This window comes from Cupressus sempervirens, chromosome 1, assembly GCF_028749045.1.
Source record: "Cupressus sempervirens isolate cs-2001-9-10 chromosome 1, ASM2874904v1, whole genome shotgun sequence".
Classification (NCBI taxonomy): Eukaryota; Viridiplantae; Streptophyta; class Pinopsida; order Cupressales; family Cupressaceae; genus Cupressus; species Cupressus sempervirens.
Window position 1 is genome coordinate 332,950,228 of NC_143118.1, and position 17,427 is coordinate 332,967,654.

A 17,427-nucleotide genomic window follows, 5' to 3' on the forward strand; every position below is an offset into this window, starting at 1 on the left:
ATTAATCCCACCATTTCTGTTGTGTTGGAGTTCCATGTTGTTCAATTTTATTTAGACTTTGAGCCTGTATTGGTATAGTCAGATTGGCAGTGGCTTCACAGTATAAACTCAGAGAACTTGCTCCAAGTGTTTGACGAAATTCCTTAAGCAAACATTTAAAGTTTCCTGGTTAGATTAGACAGAGATCATTACATTACTTAACTCCTTATACAATAACTGTGTGGTCTATGAACTGTTTGACATAATAACTGTCTACAGAATCATGATTAAAGGATAACGTGTGCTGAGTCTGAAGTCTAGTTAAGACTATTACAGGTATGTTTCCAGAATCAAGTATTCAGTCAGTCTGAAAGGGTTACCAATAAATTGTGAGAAGTTCACCAACTGTTTGATATATTGTCTAGTGTTTGAAACTCTCCAGTTTGAGGGATATTGCTCAGAATAAATAAATCAGATTGTTCACCAATTGTTTGTTTAAATTCCTATGGTCTGAAATATGGGTTACTTCAAATATAATTAGTACTGACACATACTAATCTAGTACAGATTATTACATAATATGGTCACCAATTATGTGAGTCAGCGATAACTTGAGGCCCCGATAAAATGAAAAATATAATGAACAGTGACAGTGACCATTTTAAAAGGCACGTGAATTCATTTGAAAGCCACATCATGCACAAGATAGGTCTAGAGTTTGCAGCGTCAGCATCTACGTCTGGAGTATGCAATTGATATGTCTTGACACCATATTCGTGATAAGAACACCATATTTGTGATAAGAACACCATATTCTCCAAATGAAGACCAAGTCTACAGAAGATGAAAACTATGGGTCAATGATAATGATAAGAATGTAGTGATCAGACCCAGCACAACGTCTAGAAAGCAATTACCATGCAGTGATGAAGTCAAAATCGAACCAGGAAAGGGAATATGTGATGAATAAAATTATTGAACAAAAATGATGGTGAGTTACCCAATGATATCCTCATCAAATAATCAGATATCAGCATTGGTCAAGTTTGGAGACTCCATGTCAGTGTGAAGATATCTTCAATAACGGAGTGCAGAAATCTCAGTGATTAATCAAACCAATGGAATAAGCAAAATATATTTATCCCATTAAGAGTTCAAGATCATAGAAGCCATCAGGGACTCTGGAAGATTTGGAGTTATTAGCAAGCATCCGAATGAAATATATGACAGCGTTTAGAACAGAAATAACAAGTATTCAGATTATTAATTATGAAGACTATAAAAAGACGAATGAAGGATGGAAATAAAGAAGGGGGCTATAAATCATAAGACATCGCTGAAGATAATAATGGCAACTAACCTTATTGAATACTCACAGAATGAAGACAAAACTAAAATAGATTCCATGTCATTATACATCAAATAAATAAACAATAAGTATATTGGTTAGTTGCGATACCATACAGGTCCAGAAGTCAAGACGTCAGTAGTTTGATGAAGATTTAATAACATCAATCCTGTCATGATGCTGATTGCCCACTCCCGTCAATACATGGAGTACATGATGAACTTAATAAAAGTAATTACGATATGATAATGTTGTCATATTTGATCATGTTGCAAAAGAATACAATAATTAATTAAGAGAAGCCCGACAAGGACAGTGTTTTCAAATAAAAAGATAATGCTTTAAAAGAAATTAATCATAATAAACGGTGTGTCTTTATGTTGAAAAGTCACGACTCCAAGCAAGTGAGATATAAATGGAAAATGTTTTTCAGTTATGAAATAAGAAGGTGAGCAGTGATAGGAGAGAAGTGGAATAGAATATCAGAAGTCAGAGATAAATGTATGCAATGAGGAATAAATTATAAGAAGAAAATAAGTAAGCGGTTGAAGTATAGAAGAGAAGAAAAGCAGGGAAGAAAATATATATTCAGATTTCTAATCTGATATATACAGATACAAGCAAAAATGTATTAAGGAAGATATATCAGGTATAAGAGTATATAGAGCAGATCAGTGGAAGAGGCGAGTGTAAAGATGAATACAGAATAAGAGAGAAAGGTATTAGAAAGGAAGAATATGAATATGAGTAGTACAGTAGATAAGTGTGTAAGAAGTGACAAAAGAAATATATGATCAAAGTATAGAAGATGTGTGAAGAGTAATAAAAAGAAGTGAAGCAAAATAAAAGTAGTCAGTGTGTAATAAAAAAGAATATGTTAATTAGATTTTAATCTAATCTATATATTTATATATATCAGAGATTGAAAAAAACTGCAAAGTGGAAGAAATATTTATATGCATATATATAGAAACATATAAAAGTTTAAATTTGAGAAGAGTGTGCACAGAAATTAAAGATCTATACAGATATTAGAAGAAGATTTGCGTGCTAAAAGATTTCCATCACCAGTTGAGTAAGCAACATCATCAAGTTGGAAAAGAAGTTTGTGTGCAGCGAGTTGGTGCTCACGAAGATAGAAGTGGGAGTTGGTGCTTCTAGTAGGTTGGAGCCTATGAAGTGTGGGAGTTGGAGCTTCTAGTGAGTCTGTGCTCATAAACATAGAGGCTGTAGCCTCTAGTAGGTCGGAGCTTACAATACATTGTAAAAGAACAAAGTTTATATAAAAGCATTTATTGCCGTTGTTTTCTCCCACATTGGGTTTGCGCATAAATCTTGTGTTATTGTGTTATGTGCATAATTGTTCATTTCAGCATTTCAAGTTAATTGTTCGGATAAAAGTTTTAAATTGGCAAAATTGTTATTATACTGATTCACCCCCGCCTCTCAGTATATCCGTGTGCTCTTCATACTTGAGTAAAATAATGAAGCCTGCTATAGCAGTGAACCTGAAACTGGGTACTGTAGTTGCTATTTTCATTGGGATGACTTCTGTGAGTGCGGCCCCAGCTGTTGCCTTTGGACAGATTGCCGGGAAGGATTCTTATATTGTTAAAACTTTTGGGTGTAGTAGATGCAAAAAGAAATAGATTTATTGCATTGAACGTAAATATGGTTGATTCTGCTTACCTCGCTGCTGATGTGGCTTGCTATGAAAAGCTTTTACAAAAAGTTTGGCCCTTTGCTTTGGCACTTACAGATGAGATTTTCTAAACAGTGTGCAATGATGGGATTTCTGCTGCGTAAGGGATTTTGGAGTCCCTGTTAGCACTTTCTATGCCTGGAAAGATTGAGAGGTTCTTTTAGATATTGCAATGGACAGGGTTTTGAAGTTCCTCAGGTTTAAGAATAGGAATATATAGCTGTTCAGAGAGGGATTGATGACTGGGTGCCTAATTAAACAGGCTGAGAAGATCCCCATTTTAGAGCCAGGAGAAGATACGAGGGATAAAAGGCACTTATGCTAAATTGGGAATGAGAACTGGTATTGGTAGGTGGCTGCGAAACACCGGTATAGAAGAATTTTTTTGCAGGGGGATGGGTACGTTTATGGTACGTTCATACAAATATACATACATAGATACATACATACATATATAGTTGTATGTATATGTACATGTGTGCGGCTAAAAGATATAATCAAATTTAGAATGTCATGCCGATACATGTGCCAAACAAAACCATTGCAAATTTTAAATTTTGAAACATATCATTCTAATTTAAATTCAAGTTTTTGTATCAAAAAAGTCAAGCCTAAATCTCATGATAAATAAGTTCAGAGTTCGGAAGTCAATAATCTAGGTCCTAAAAATATGTAAAAGATCAAACTAGAATCGCTAGACAGTTTTGGCATAAAAAAATACAAATCCCAGATGTGTACCCTTTTGTTATGTGGAGCCTAATCAGACTCGGGTTAATTTTACCCATTTTCTTCGATGCGGTTCCCCCCCAAATTTTTCTATGAGGGTTTGGGGGCAGTGCCCCAGGCATGCTCCCTGTCATGATATAGGGCGGGCTTGAGTAGCAGTGTCACGAGGCCAAAAGTGTTTTTCTTATTATAAAAGGTGTGTGGAGTTATTTTTCTATTGAATGACATATTCTAGCCCTAATTTTGTAACCACCACAAGTCTTGTATAAAATGGCTTAGGGTTAGGGATTTTTATGGTGTATGATGATTTAGTAGCTTTTTGCGGTGGTATTGAGTCGCAAGCGATTGTAGATTGCAGTTAGGTTGTAGTCACTGGATAATAATATTGGACACGTTGTTTGGTTGACGTAGCCCGAGGATTAGTTGAATGGCGTTAAATCTTTGCGCCTTCTGTTGGTTTATGCGTATTTTTTTCCTTTTTGATATTGGTTATATAAGCATGTAATTGTTATTTCTGTCTCTCTAATCCTAACAATTGGTATTGGAGCGAGGTTGTTTCAGTTATTCCCTATAGAAAAGTCTCACAGTTGAGTGGGAGCAATGGAAAACGAAGGTTGAAGGTTGAGAAGTTTAATGGGCAAAACTTTCAGTTATTGAAAATGCAAATGGAGCATTAACTTTCAGAAGGATTTATGACGGTCATTGAGAGGAATATCCAAGAAAGAAGCAAATAAACAAGGACTGAGATATTTTGGACAAAAAGGCACTTGAAAGTATTCATTTATGCCTAGCACAATCTTTGATATTTAATATTAAAAAAGAAAAGACATCCGAAGAGTTGCTAAAAACTCTAGCAAAGTTGTATGAAAAGACTTCCACTTCAAACAAGGTATTTTTCGTGAAGCGTTTATTTAATATGAAGATTGTAGAAGGTGGATCTATTGCTGATCATTTAAATGAGTCTAATACGGTTACCGGTCAATTATCTTCTACAATGTCAATTTTGATGAAGAGAGTAGAACTCTCTTGATTTTGTGTTTTTTGCCTAAAAGCTGGAATGGCTTGGTAATGACAGTAACTTTGTTTTTGGTTCGAATACCCTAAAATTTGATGATGTCTTTTGTGTTATTTTTAGTGAGGAAACTCGGAGGAAAAGCTCAGTTGGATCTACATCAGGAAGTGTCTTGAACACAAAGTAGAGGCAAGTGTAATGAGAGGAAATGTTGAATGTTTATAAATGCACAATATACAGAACAATTTAGCATGAAATCAATTGTACCAACATAACGTTCATTACTAGTAGTAGATATCATTACTAGTAGTAGATACTAAAATGGTGAGGAATTGTTATTACTTTATTGATTACCAAAAACATGAGTACATCATCCATATTCCAAAGTTTTATATAATGGTCAGTTAGTTGGGAAAACCAACAGATGCATCCCTTCACTTCCTAACTACGCAACCCAACAAAGCTGAACTAGTTCTAATTACAACATTGCTTTATTATGTACTACATTACCCCCCTTGAAAAGAAGTCGTCTTCCAAACAAATATCCAATAAAACTAAAAGAAAATCAGACTTCAAGAAGTGGGTTGTGAAGACATCCTTGGACTGGGAGCTCAAAGGCGTAGGAGATCCCATTCAATAGCCTTCCGCTTGGCAAAAATTCCTTGCAAAACACGCAATGCAACCATCTTTTTCTTCTCTAGTGTTGCTAATTTCCTTTCCAAGACAACTTTCTCTATCTTCCAATTTTCTTCCAAGGTAGCGTTTTCAACCCTCCACTTTTCTTCTAAGATTGCTTTTTCTACCTTCCACTCCTTTTCCACTCGTCTTGTCAATTCCTTTTCTTTCTGAAGTTCCAAGTATGTCCTAAATGCTACCTCCATTTTTGCAAGTGTGCGTATGAGAAGTGGTTGTTCCTTGGCTATAGGTATGGTGTAACGGGTTGTCCACTTTGCAACTATTTCCTCCTTGTACCCAGCCTATTGAATTAGCCTCCAATCTGTATGACGGTCCTTTTTCATGAATGTTACCAAGCATTTAGCTATGCTAACTATGGCTCCAAGATTTTGAATTTTAGCTTGTTGTATAATTTCCTTGGTGGTATGTTCCATATCTTGTAACTCCTTGAGAAGTCTTTCTACTTTGTCCTCCAATGAGATTATCTCAGAAGGTCCCACTTTCTCATTTTGTACTTTTGTTCTGTCTTCCTCTTCTACCTCGAAGGGGGCTGGTGAGGGTGGAGGTACCATCCCCACTTCTTCAAGCAATTTATCTACCTCCTCTAGTACTGCATCCTCCATCGGTGTATCCTCCTCAACTGGTGTGTCTTCATCTTCAATTCTATGTACTTCTCCGTGCTTCTCATTTTGTGCATCCATTTTTTCTGCAGGTTGTACCACCAAAGCAATAGGGTGGGCCACTTCTATACCTTGTGGTGTTTGCAGTCACACAATGTGCCCACACTTTTTCTGACACATGAGATCTATCACCTTAGTACGTCTTTGCTGATCTGTAGGAACCAAGATTGTTACTCTTGGTGACGAAAGTCTTGTTACCCCCCATTGAGGAACCTTCTACTGTCTATTACCTTCCCACTCTGCACTCTGGTTCTCCTCCTCTATATGGCTGCCCTCCATGGTAAGAACCTTTGTATCTTCCTTCGTACTAGGCATAATACAGACACCTTTCGTGATACGCCCCTCCTACGTACTAGGTATAGTACGGATCTCCGCCGTACTAGTGGTAGTGGTGGTACGTCCGTCTTCTTGCTGCTTACATGTACCTTCCGTACTCTTAACCTCAGTATCCCTACCCTCAGCTTGGTGAATCTTTACGTACTTAGGTACCCCGCTTGGCAATGATCCTTTGGCAATTGGTAGAAAGGTGATATCTCTAGGTGTGCTCTTCAAGTGGCTTAGTTGGATTTGTACCTTGTGGGAATTTGAAGATGTGTCTGTACTTGTTTCATCCTCCTCTAAACTGGCCTCTCCAATCTCCTCCTGACTTGAACTATCAATGGATGCAACTTTTACGGGTGCCTGTTTTGGTTTTATTTTTAGTGGTTTTGACCTTGCTCCCAAAGTGTCCATGTGAACCCAATATGTCATGACTGGTTTGTTAAGTTGTAGGTATAGTCAGATTGATATGATCATGAGTTTCATTATTGATGATAATATAAATATTCTTTTATATATACATGATATTTTATATATATAATATATATTATAGTATATTATTTATATATATAATATTGTATATATTATACATATGGTTAGTTATATTATTTTATACTAACTAATGATGTTTAAACCTTGCAAGAGACATGTCTCCTCACATACTTACGTGAGATCCAAATCTGCATTTGGAACATATCTATAACAATGGCAATATAATTACATTTGTAGACACGATCCATGTTACTTAACATGGTATCAGAGTCACCTGCAAATGTAAGAAGTTCATAACAAGAAGACTATACACTGATTGATAGACATCAAACTATATTGCAAACTTGTTGTCAAGGACAGATAGATATGTAGAGTGGAACAAACGCAAAGATAAATAACATGCGTGTAAAACCAGGCCTATCCATTGTCAGATAGGACAAGGTGGGAACATGCATTGAATCAAAAGGGGATATATACAATCCGTGATTAAAGATAAATTTACAGCGAACAAATAAACCAAGTCTTCAAGCCATCGGTGCATTAAAAATTTCTGCAGGCCATTATTTATATCGTACAAGGGAAAAATATCAATCACAATTATTATATAATACAAAGTCTTTAGAGTATCGACCATTGGTGCTCTCCATTGACTATTGGTTGCAAACTATTATCTTCATTCACCATTGGTTACAACAAGAAATCATTGATACTTTTTTCTATTCATCCGTGGGAACGAGTAGTTTTCGTTGTCCACCATATTGTGGGGAAAGTGTGAAATAGAAAATATGCCAATCAAGCCTCAACATGTCTTCTTCAAAGGCAAGTAATTCAATTGCATACGCAACTCCGCTACCTTCATGCAAAATTTGTCCATTTATCCATCCTAATGCTTTTACCAATCTCAACGTTTCAATTGAGCTATGAATGCTTGACGACGAAGTTGGAATCTCCTTTCCATTTTGGTGATTGATATTTTTAACATCCAAAGCTCTCGAGAGTCTTTGACTTCCACACTTACAGATGGAGTCGGGAGACTCTTTTACTTCCGGAGTTCTACAGTCTCAGATGGAGTTGGGAGAGTGCTCCATTTCTACATCTCAGTAGGCTAAGAAAAAGCGAGGAGAGACATTTGATGGAATCATAGCACACAATGCATATTCTTCATCATCGTCGATGGTAGTGAAGAAGGCACCATGGGATGTCTTCATCAATCATCGTGGCTGTGATGCAAAATCCATTGTATGCATATCTTGTGCCGTCTGAAGTCAAATCCATCATAACTTCATTCGTTATATGCATATGTGGTTTGTTCCTCTACGGAAACTCCATGTCTCCTTGTGCACATGAAAATATCAGATCAGGTGTCTATGCAAATTGCACACCCATGGATATATATTAGTTACCACCACCCGTGGGACGGGTCACGAAAATTACGGACCTACCATGAGCCAAGTAAGTATAAGCTAGTATTACTACGAATTTATTGTATTGAATATATATATTCCATATTGCAAATAGTATTGTATATATATATACAAGGAGATAGGAAATATTTGTGTTATATATATATAATGGAATTAACAATTAATGTGATATAGAATTATTTTTTATTATAATAGACTTTTAATAAAAGATTAAATAACTTCGACATAATGTTTATCAACGATAAAAAGAAAGATTCTTTGTGATAATATATAAGGTAAAGATGAAGTATATTTATATTCTAACTTCTATACATCATGAGCTAAAATACTAACATTCTTATTTGTATTTCTATATGTACTATAAGAATTATTTGCCTTGATCTTTTCCTCTGAGAATTTTATCAGAGGAAGAGGGAGATTGAGATTAAGAGGGAATCGAACATTTGACATTCATCAACTGCACTGTTGAAAGAGAGGGAGTAGATAGAGAATACGGTTTCATCAACCTTCAATGATTTTGATCATATTGATTCAAAGGGAGTAAACCATGTTGTGGTGGAATCTTCAATGATCAATAAATTGTAACAGTCAAGAGGACTGTAATTCATGCAACTATGTGATTTTAATGGGCCTACCCCTTGTGTGCATCATAAGAAAGTGGTGACTTCAATTGAACCATCTACGATAAATGATAAATGAAAATTGGCGTATGAGTAGTAGAGTCATTCAAGTGGCACAATCATACTCAATCAAGATATTGGTGTATTGTCGACGAGTTTGTGTTCGCTTCTACTATTAAGCTAATGAGAAAGTTAGAACTTTAAAAGGGGTTATCATATTTGATACAAAATTGTTCAACAATATAAGAATAGTGGAAATTTTACATTTTGGGGGGAATAGTAGTCAATGTTCCATTCCCACTTTTAGAGGGGAGATGTTCCATTCTCAAATAATTTAAGAAGAAAATTATGAAGCTTCATGTGCAGATAACTATTTTTATTTTCTGACATTTATCTCTCTTATTTGTAATTTCTATACATACTATAAAGGTTATTTGCCTTGATCTTTTTCTTTATGTTTGGGGATGTTCTTACAGGAAAAGAAAGTTGGTACTTTACACATTCTATCGGATATCATGTAGACTCAACCTAATGATAGTAACTCCAAAGACCCTGATGATCAAGAAGGATAAAATAAGGCTCTCATCTTTGATGATTGAGATTATGAGATTCTTCTGCATTAAGGAGTATGACACTTTTTGAAGGCACACAGGAGCTTAGAAGATTGATACTCAGAGGGAGTCTAGAAACACATGTAGGTGACTGCATGATGTTGATGGGCCTACTCCTATGTATATCACGCGGAAGTGATGACTTAGCACTAGAAGGTCAGAAAATTGATATCAAATTCAAAGTGAGTTCGAAAGGCATCCTTGGGTAAAGAGAGTTTCTGAGGAAGTAACTAGAGTACCTTACTTCCTAGGATCGATGTTCAGAGGGAGAAATTTTGAGACGCAATCCTTTGTGGATGATATCTTCTTTATGAGGAGAAGTTCTAAGAGAAATTATTTATAATGCGCTCTCCTCTATGAGAGAAGTATGAGGTGAAAACCCTTTGTTCCACTCTCTACTAGCAGCTATGGTTGGTCCACCCGTTGACTTGGTTCATGGTGGATATCATTGATGTAAAAATCGCCTGAGGAGATTAATCACCTAGGCCTGAAAAAGTTTAATCGGGAAAAAATCGGGGAAAAAATCGAGAACTAAAAAACCACTTAATTTTAATAAAAAAATGCGATTTTTTTTACAGAATTCAATGTTTTTTTGCATCTAATGACTTAATTACTAACAATACATAAGAAACAATCATGTTTAGATATATATCAATGCAAAAAGAGTTATTAATCGGTAAAAAGTAAGTAGTGACAAGTTGTAAATTACTAACAACTAACAAGTTTACAACACATGAGAAGTATTCTCATAAATAAAGTGTCAAATGTAAAGAGTTCAAACAAGCACACCAACATGGCTACAAATAAGTACAAATGTCAAATACAAGACTACATCTTCCTCTTCCCAGTCGCTTTACTAGCGAGTGCGGGAGAGGGTAAAGCTCTAGAACTAGAACCCCGCAGGGTTTGTGCCCATGTCTGTGTTTGTGCCAATGCAGGAGATGGTGTAGCTATAGAACTAGATGTCGGTAGCTCCACATTTGTTGCGCGCAAGATGTCAAGGTCCTCTGCAGTATGCTCAATGTCATCATCCTCATCATCGCCCTCCTCGATGTCATCCAAATCGATTTCATATCCAGTTCCACCCCCTTCCTCCTCCGCAGCCTCCTCCACGGCCTCCCTCTCCAAATTGGAGATGTCCTCCTGTGTAAATAAGGGAGCCTACTCCTGTGCCGTCCAATCATAATAAGGATCTATCTCATCCAAATTGATTGGCCCAGGAGGATCTTGTTGTGCCTTTTTCATGTGCAATTTAAGATTATATTGCACATAGACCATGTCATTCATCCTCTTTTGGGACAACCTGTTTCTCTTTTTTGCGTGGATGGCCTCAAACAAACTCCAGTTGCGCTCACAATGTGATGCGCTGCAAGGCTGTGATAGGATTCTGAGAGCAAATTTTGCAAGATTTGGAGTGCTTGCACCCCAAGTGGTCCACCAAGCCACTGCATCACAAAAATTGTACAAGTTAGAAAATACTAATAGACAACAAAAAGTGAAACATAAATGTTAATTTAGCATTTGAGATTCAAAAGTTTGCAAATGTATTACCTGGGGTTTGTGTAAGCCTTGCTCTCTTGCAGAGAGAAGTGGAGAACACCTTGCCCCCTGCTGAAGTGAAGATCTCCTGCTCAGCGATGATTTTATCTCTTGTTTCCTCGCTGGTTACCATCTTTTCGACGCACTCACTTAGGCCTCTGATGACCTCTCCATCAGGATCTGCATATGTACCATCAACCCTAAAACCAAAAACCAAAAACAAATAAGTCTTGCAATTTTAGTACACACCCAACACCCTACGAAAGCAAAATGAACTCAAGTCTTCGTTAACTTAAATTTGAGTAAGAATGAGCTTACGGTATACCTAAAACGTGGGTTGAGGAAATATCCTGCTGCATGAATGGGTTGGTGGAGCTGATTATTCCACCTTCTATCAATGATCTGCCAAATGGGTTCATATTTGATGCTTTCCCCCTTGTAGTAATTTTTGACAGATTCTTTGGCCTTGTCCATGGTCTCATATAGTTCACCCATTGGCGTTTGGTCTCCATCAACCAAACCCAGAACTCTGACTAAAGGCTCAGACACCTGCAATATAAATTTGAAATTAGTTGACAAGTTACAAAATTATTATTTACTTGAGTTACAAACTTAGTATGTTATAAAGTTGTAAAGTGTAAACTAAAACTTAAATTTTTGTAGTTACCTTTACTATTTCATCAACCTTATCTTCAAAATATTTATCAAACACAATCCGCACAACATTCTCTCCTTCACTCTTCTTTGAAAATGGGGAAGCAAGCCATTTTTTGGAAACAAACATTTGCTTCAAAGAAGCCAAATTATCGAGAATGCTTTGCAATGTCAAAAAAATCGTTGCAAACCTTGTGACAGCAGGCCTGACAATTTCTTTGCCATTAGTGTGCTTTCTCATCAGGCTAAGGACCCATGGGTGATTGTATATGTATTTTGTCACCCGCCTTGCATCCTCCACAATTGGAGTGACCCACTCAAGTTTGCCCATGTCCTCCAAAAGAAGGTCAAGGACATGTGCTGCACACGGGGTCCAAGAGAGAGTGGGGTGCCTCTGCTGTAGGAGTTTTCCTGCCAATTGTAAAAGAAAGTACTAATTAGTTTCCAACTTTTCAAAAATATCAAACTATTAAAAATTCTTCTTGTGAAATTCACAATGCACATGCAACATAAAATTACGGTTTACCTGCTGATACATATGCAGCAGCATTGTCTGTGATGATTTGCACCACATTTTCAATGCCAATCTCTAAGACCATGTTCTCCAACATCAATGCCAATGTCTGAGCATTTTTTACCTTGTTGGAGGCATCGATTGATTTCAAGAACACCACATTATCATTACAGCAGGCCAAAAAATTAATTATGGTCCTGCTCTTCCCATCCGTCCACCCGTCAGAAAGAATGGTGCAACCAAATTTTGTCCATTCTTGTTTCTGTTCCTCAACAAATGCTTTGGCCCTCTCAACAACATTTCCAATAAGCCTACAAAAACAAAATTTAGTTGTCTTAGATTCTTAGTAATTTAAAATTGATTTAGACTTTAGTAATCAACATTCTAATTTCTAGATAAATTAATTAAAATTTAGAACTAAGTAAAAAGTTAAAAATTAAAAGGAAATCGAGTGTACTAAAATTATTCGCTTACCTGCCACCCAACACAAAACGAGAAGGGGACTTGTACCCCTTTCCTGCAACTGTCAACCCTATGGCTAGAGCCTCCCAATAGGGACTGTAAACAACACTAATAGGAAGGTTGTTGAAAACCCAGAATTTGCTAGTGCATTGTCCAACTAGTCATGGACCTCCTTATTCCATCTAGTGGCCTCTAATGAAGGTTGTGCACCAGGTGTGTGCCTCGGCACAAAATAGTTCCCTATCCCAGAAGCACCTGCTGATCCTGATAGTGCGGAAGTACTAGGAGGTGTAGGAGTGGTAGTGGGAGCGGAACTCGTGAAAGAAAAACACCCTGTTTGCGGACACAGCCCACAATAAGAGCCGGCCATGCTCTCAATGGCTGCCTCCTCCTGAACATCAACGAAACTGCCCTGGGTCTTTGCTATGGCTGCCCTGACATGCAATTTATTCCGCTCTCTTTGCAATTTTTTTTGCTCTCCAGCTGCGAGCAAGGCATTTGCAAACCTTTTTATTTCTTCTGTTGTACTCTCACAAGGATTCGTATCATGTTTTGAGATCCTTGCGATGTGATATTTGAACCAGTAAATGCCCCCGGATATTACTTTTTCACATCGAATGCAAATCACTTTGGTTGGTTCATCGGGTGCTTCATAGGCATATTTCCATGCCTGATCTCTCGCATTCTTTGATCTGGTGCCAATGTAGCCTGAGGGGCATGGAGTCAATGGCCATTTGTCTGCCATTTAAAACTGCTGCGGGCTGTCTACACATACAAATTTAAAAAAAAAATTATAAATAAATTATAACAAGATCAAAGTTAACAGTTAAACAAAGAATTCAAGCAACATTCCAATAACAGCGCCAATAAATTGAAATCCAAATAACATTCAAACAAACTAGCTGCTAGGGTTTCAAATTTTTCAAAAAAAGTGCAAATTTCTAGCATAAATTCGATTTAGAATGGAAAAAAATGCAAATGAATGCATTTAATCTTGCTTACATTCATCAAATGCATTCCTAACTAATTAGAAATGTATTTTTATCCATTTACATGCAAGAAAAAAAAATACAATCTCTTGCAAAAATAAAAAAACAAAGATTCGAATCACTTACCTAGTAACGAAGAAATCGAATCAAAAGGCCTCCAAATGCACTCGATTTCGCTTGTTTCTTGCCAAGAACTCCTCCTCTATCCTCTCCTCTCCAAAACGCCCTAAGCAATGTAAAAACAGAATGAAAAAAAAAGTGTTTTTTCGTCACTTTATGTGACTGCCAGGCGCGGGCGATTTTTTTGCAACAAATCGCGATTTTTAGGCGATTTTTTAGGCGATTAATCTGCGATTTTTTGGAAAAAATCTGCAAAAAAAAATCGCGATTTTTGGGGCGACTAAATCGCTGGCCCCAAAAAATCGCAATTTTATCTCGTATCGCCGATTAATTGGCGATACTCACATCTATGGTGGATATCATGTGAGTTACTACATGATGCTGTTGTGATTATGTGATGAAAGGTGATGATTTTTCGTTTATGTATATATTTAGAGGGGAGCTATTGAAAGGTGATGATCTTATTAATAGCTGGACCTATTATCATAACAAACTACATTAAGTTGTCCTGGTGTGTGAAAGTTATGATAACGAACATAAGGTAACTATTGTAAGGTTACGATCTTATCAATAATAGACCTATCTCCTAACACCAAAATGTGTTGGAGCAAGTGTTATCTTGATTCTTCGGGCTGGATTTTGCTAGACACCTTGACAACCAACTTATCATGGTTCTTCGGGCCGAATTTTTCCGGACACCATGAAAGTTGTTATGGTTCTTCAGGCCGGATATTGTTGGACACCATAACTTAAATCTATTATAGACCACACTTAAAATGTGTCGGAGCAAGTGTTATCTTTGTTCTTTGGGCCAGATTTTGCCGAACACCTTGATAACGAACTTATCATGGTTCTTCGGGCCGGATTTTGTCGGACACCATGAAAGTTGTTATGATTCTTCGGGCCGGATATTGTCGAACACCATAACTTAAATCTATTATAGACCACACTTAAGGTGGTATTTAAACTTATATTATAGTGATTGCTTGATTTCCCTCCTTGCTAAAAAAAAAGGTGTTGAGAAATTTAGTCTCATTATGAATCGTAGCAAATTCCATATATAATATATGTGTGTGTTGATGGACTTATGCTGATATCCTAAAATATGCCATAATAGGAATATCATACTCAGATGATATCTCTTCGGATACTCAAGAACATAATATGTTCTATATCAATCCTTCCTAACTAAGGAGTGTTAAGTTGTAGTTACACTCAGATTGATATGATCATGAGTTTCATTATTGATGATAATATAAATATTCCTTTATATATATATATATATATATGTATATATTATACATATGGTTATATTATTTCATACTAACTAATGATGTTTAAACTTTGGAGACATGTCTCCTCTCATACTTATGTGAGACCCAAATCTGCATTTGGAACATATCTATAACAATGGCAATATAACTACATTTGTAGACACGATCCATGTTATTTAACATGGTTGGTAGGGTTCCACATTGTTTTTTGGAGCCAAAGCCCCTCTATGTTCAATGACCAGTTGAGTATGAACTGCTTCCAGGAATAAGGCTTTCTCATGGTGTGGCATGTAGAATGCCTTATGCTTCAACTCCATAAATTCTATCAATCTTTTTGATAGAAACTGTGCCCAGTTGTACAAGTGTCCCCTATTCAATCTATCAACCACAAGTAACATCCATAGAGCAATATCTGATGTGCGACTTTCGACAATTAGTTTGCTTTTAAAAAGGTCTACAATGCATCTCCAATTCTCGTTAGCAATAAATTTTTTCTTTAGTCCCCAACTGTTCTTTTTGTTGAGAATTCTATCCCACTCCTGGTTGGTGAGATCATTTCGGCACATTAACTGCAACCACTTTTTTTTCCTCCATTGTTATTAGGGTCTTTGTTAGTTCTTGTCCTTTGTTAGGAATTCCAAAAACCTTATTTATCTCTTTAGAGTAGGAGATTGTCAGAGTTTGCAGCCCATACTGGATTACGAATTTATGCACTTTCTTATCATAGCCAACCAACATGGTTCTTAATGTGGATTCAAACTCTTTTAACTAAAAAATGGGCATAAAAATTATTTTGTTTACCTTGGCTCTACATAGCACCTCTTTTAGGGGATGATTGTCTTCTACATTTTCCCGCTAGGTGCGACATTCACTTCCTACTACGCTTTCAAAAGTGATAGTAGTAGCAGTAGTAGTCTTTTCCACAGTTTTCCCTTTATCCTTCTTGCTTACCATCTTCTTCACCTTTTTCACCAGCAAGACTGAATTTTTCTTCTTGGAATCAATGATCTTCCCTTTGCTGGGGTTTCAAAAACTTATCTTTACCATTTTCTGATGTGGTGCAAGTATCCAATTGCTTTAATTTTTCAACCATTTTTGTTCTCTAGGTGGCTACGTTTGATTCCTTCTTGGAACGATATTCTTTCCGGGGTATGTTGCTTGTCTGTTATTCGTATGGTGCTTCGATGATGCCCATACTATACCAAGTTCATCCCTACGTCCTATTCGTACGATTGATGATGTCCATATTGTCATACGTTTGATGATGCCCATACTGCCTTTGTCTGTTCGTAGAACTCTTTTACGTACCTTGGTACAACATTGTACCCTTGCTCGTACGACTGCCAACTCGAGCATATGACCTTGTAGCTTTGCTCATATGACTCCCAACTCTGTACCTCCCTCACTTGGCTCCGTTGCTAACATGCAATTTTTCCCTTTTTATTCTTAAGCCAATTCGTATTCCTATTGTGGCTTTTCTTCTATGTACGTCTCCTCTTCTTTGTACACCTGTGCTTCCTCCAATCTGTACGCTACTCCTTTCTACTCGTACTCCAGCTCGTACGCTACCATTGATATATCTTCCTTATACGGCTGCTTCCACTCTTTCTTCCAGATACCTAGCCCGTGGAATGTATTGTTTGGAATTCCTTCTCTGACTTTATATAAAGGGGTTTTGTGATTTTTTGTTTTCGTTATATCTCCTTTGACCTTTTCTTTTGTTATTTTGAAGATTTCCACTATTTCTTCTTTGTCTCTAGCCACACTTGTGTTCTCTTTTTCTACTTTTGCCATTTCTTCTATTTCTTTTCCCTCTTCTTTTCTATTTCTTATGCCTATGGAATAGATAGACACTGACTTCTTTCTTCCCTTATAGAGCTTCAATTTCGATCCATTAACGTGGTCTTTTAGGGGCTTATTATCTAAGGTAGACAACCTAAGTGCCCCATTATCCTTTATTCCCATGACCCTATATGGCTCAAGCTAGCGTACTCTAAACTTGCCTTGTTTTATCTCATTTTCCCATTGTATTTGAGTACCAAATGTCCAGGTCTAAAATTCATCCTTTTCAAATGCTTATCATTTTGTTGGGTGGATATTTTGCTGTCGACAATTTTGGGTAAAAATCCAGTCGCAAAATAGGATGACTAGCCACAACGTGTGCGATAGAGTCCCTCCTACCTTAAAGGGAAGGCCCCCTCTTCTCACCATTCCTTGGATAAACTCAAGGTAAGCAAGAAGTCGAGAGATTTTTTAAAAGGGGTGTTACTAATATTCTTTCTTCTTAA

At 36.8% G+C, this 17,427-nt stretch overlaps 3 protein-coding genes across 6 annotated transcripts in view; 1 reads left to right on the plus strand and 2 right to left on the minus strand.

Moving 5' to 3' along the window:
• The window catches only part of LOC149577531 (defensin-like protein), a 250,124-nt gene that overhangs the window by 41,527 nt on the left and 191,170 nt on the right, over positions 1-17,427 (plus strand). The window lies entirely within an intron of this gene.
• On the minus strand, positions 10,440-11,635 carry LOC149577532 (uncharacterized). Of its 2 annotated transcripts, none has more exons than XM_089788673.1 (3): positions 11,452-11,635; positions 11,139-11,326; positions 10,440-11,032 (listed from the first exon to the last, which is right to left on the minus strand). In XM_089788673.1, the coding sequence occupies exons 1-3, from the start codon at positions 11,619-11,621 to the stop codon at positions 10,749-10,751; spliced, it is 642 nt and encodes a 213-aa protein (XP_089644799.1). In that variant the 5' UTR covers positions 11,622-11,635; the 3' UTR covers positions 10,440-10,748. The 2 variants fall into 2 exon arrangements, with proteins under 2 accessions (XP_089644799.1, XP_089644870.1); XM_089788744.1 differs by having other exon boundaries at positions 11,139-11,306; positions 11,452-11,579.
• LOC149577533 (uncharacterized) lies at positions 11,660-13,501 on the minus strand. The gene is made up of 6 exons (XM_089815094.1): positions 13,263-13,501; positions 13,012-13,147; positions 12,769-12,852; positions 12,307-12,628; positions 11,972-12,191; positions 11,660-11,675 (listed from the first exon to the last, which is right to left on the minus strand). The coding sequence occupies exons 1-6, from the start codon at positions 13,499-13,501 to the stop codon at positions 11,660-11,662; spliced, it is 1,017 nt and encodes a 338-aa protein (XP_089671220.1).

Excerpts from the sequence above, each read along its gene's own strand:
- LOC149577532 (XM_089788673.1), bottom strand. The coding sequence starts at position 11,621 with ATGGGTGAACTATATGAGACCATGGACAAGGCCAAAGAATCTGTCAAA. Across the intron at positions 11,327-11,451 it reads TTCCTCAACCCACGTTTTAG|GGTTGATGGTACATATGCAG; the intron begins GTATACCGTAAG and ends TTTTGGTTTTAG. Across the intron at positions 11,033-11,138 it reads AAGGCTTACACAAACCCCAG|TGGCTTGGTGGACCACTTGG; the intron begins GTAATACATTTG and ends TTTGTGATGCAG.
- LOC149577533 (XM_089815094.1), bottom strand. The coding sequence starts at position 13,501 with ATGGCAGACAAATGGCCATTGACTCCATGCCCCTCAGGCTACATTGGC. Across the intron at positions 12,629-12,768 it reads CGTTTTGTGTTGGGTGGCAG|ACAACTAAATTTTGTTTTTG; the intron begins GTAAGCGAATAA and ends TAAGAATCTAAG. Across the intron at positions 12,192-12,306 it reads TGCTGCATATGTATCAGCAG|GAAAACTCCTACAGCAGAGG; the intron begins GTAAACCGTAAT and ends TACAATTGGCAG.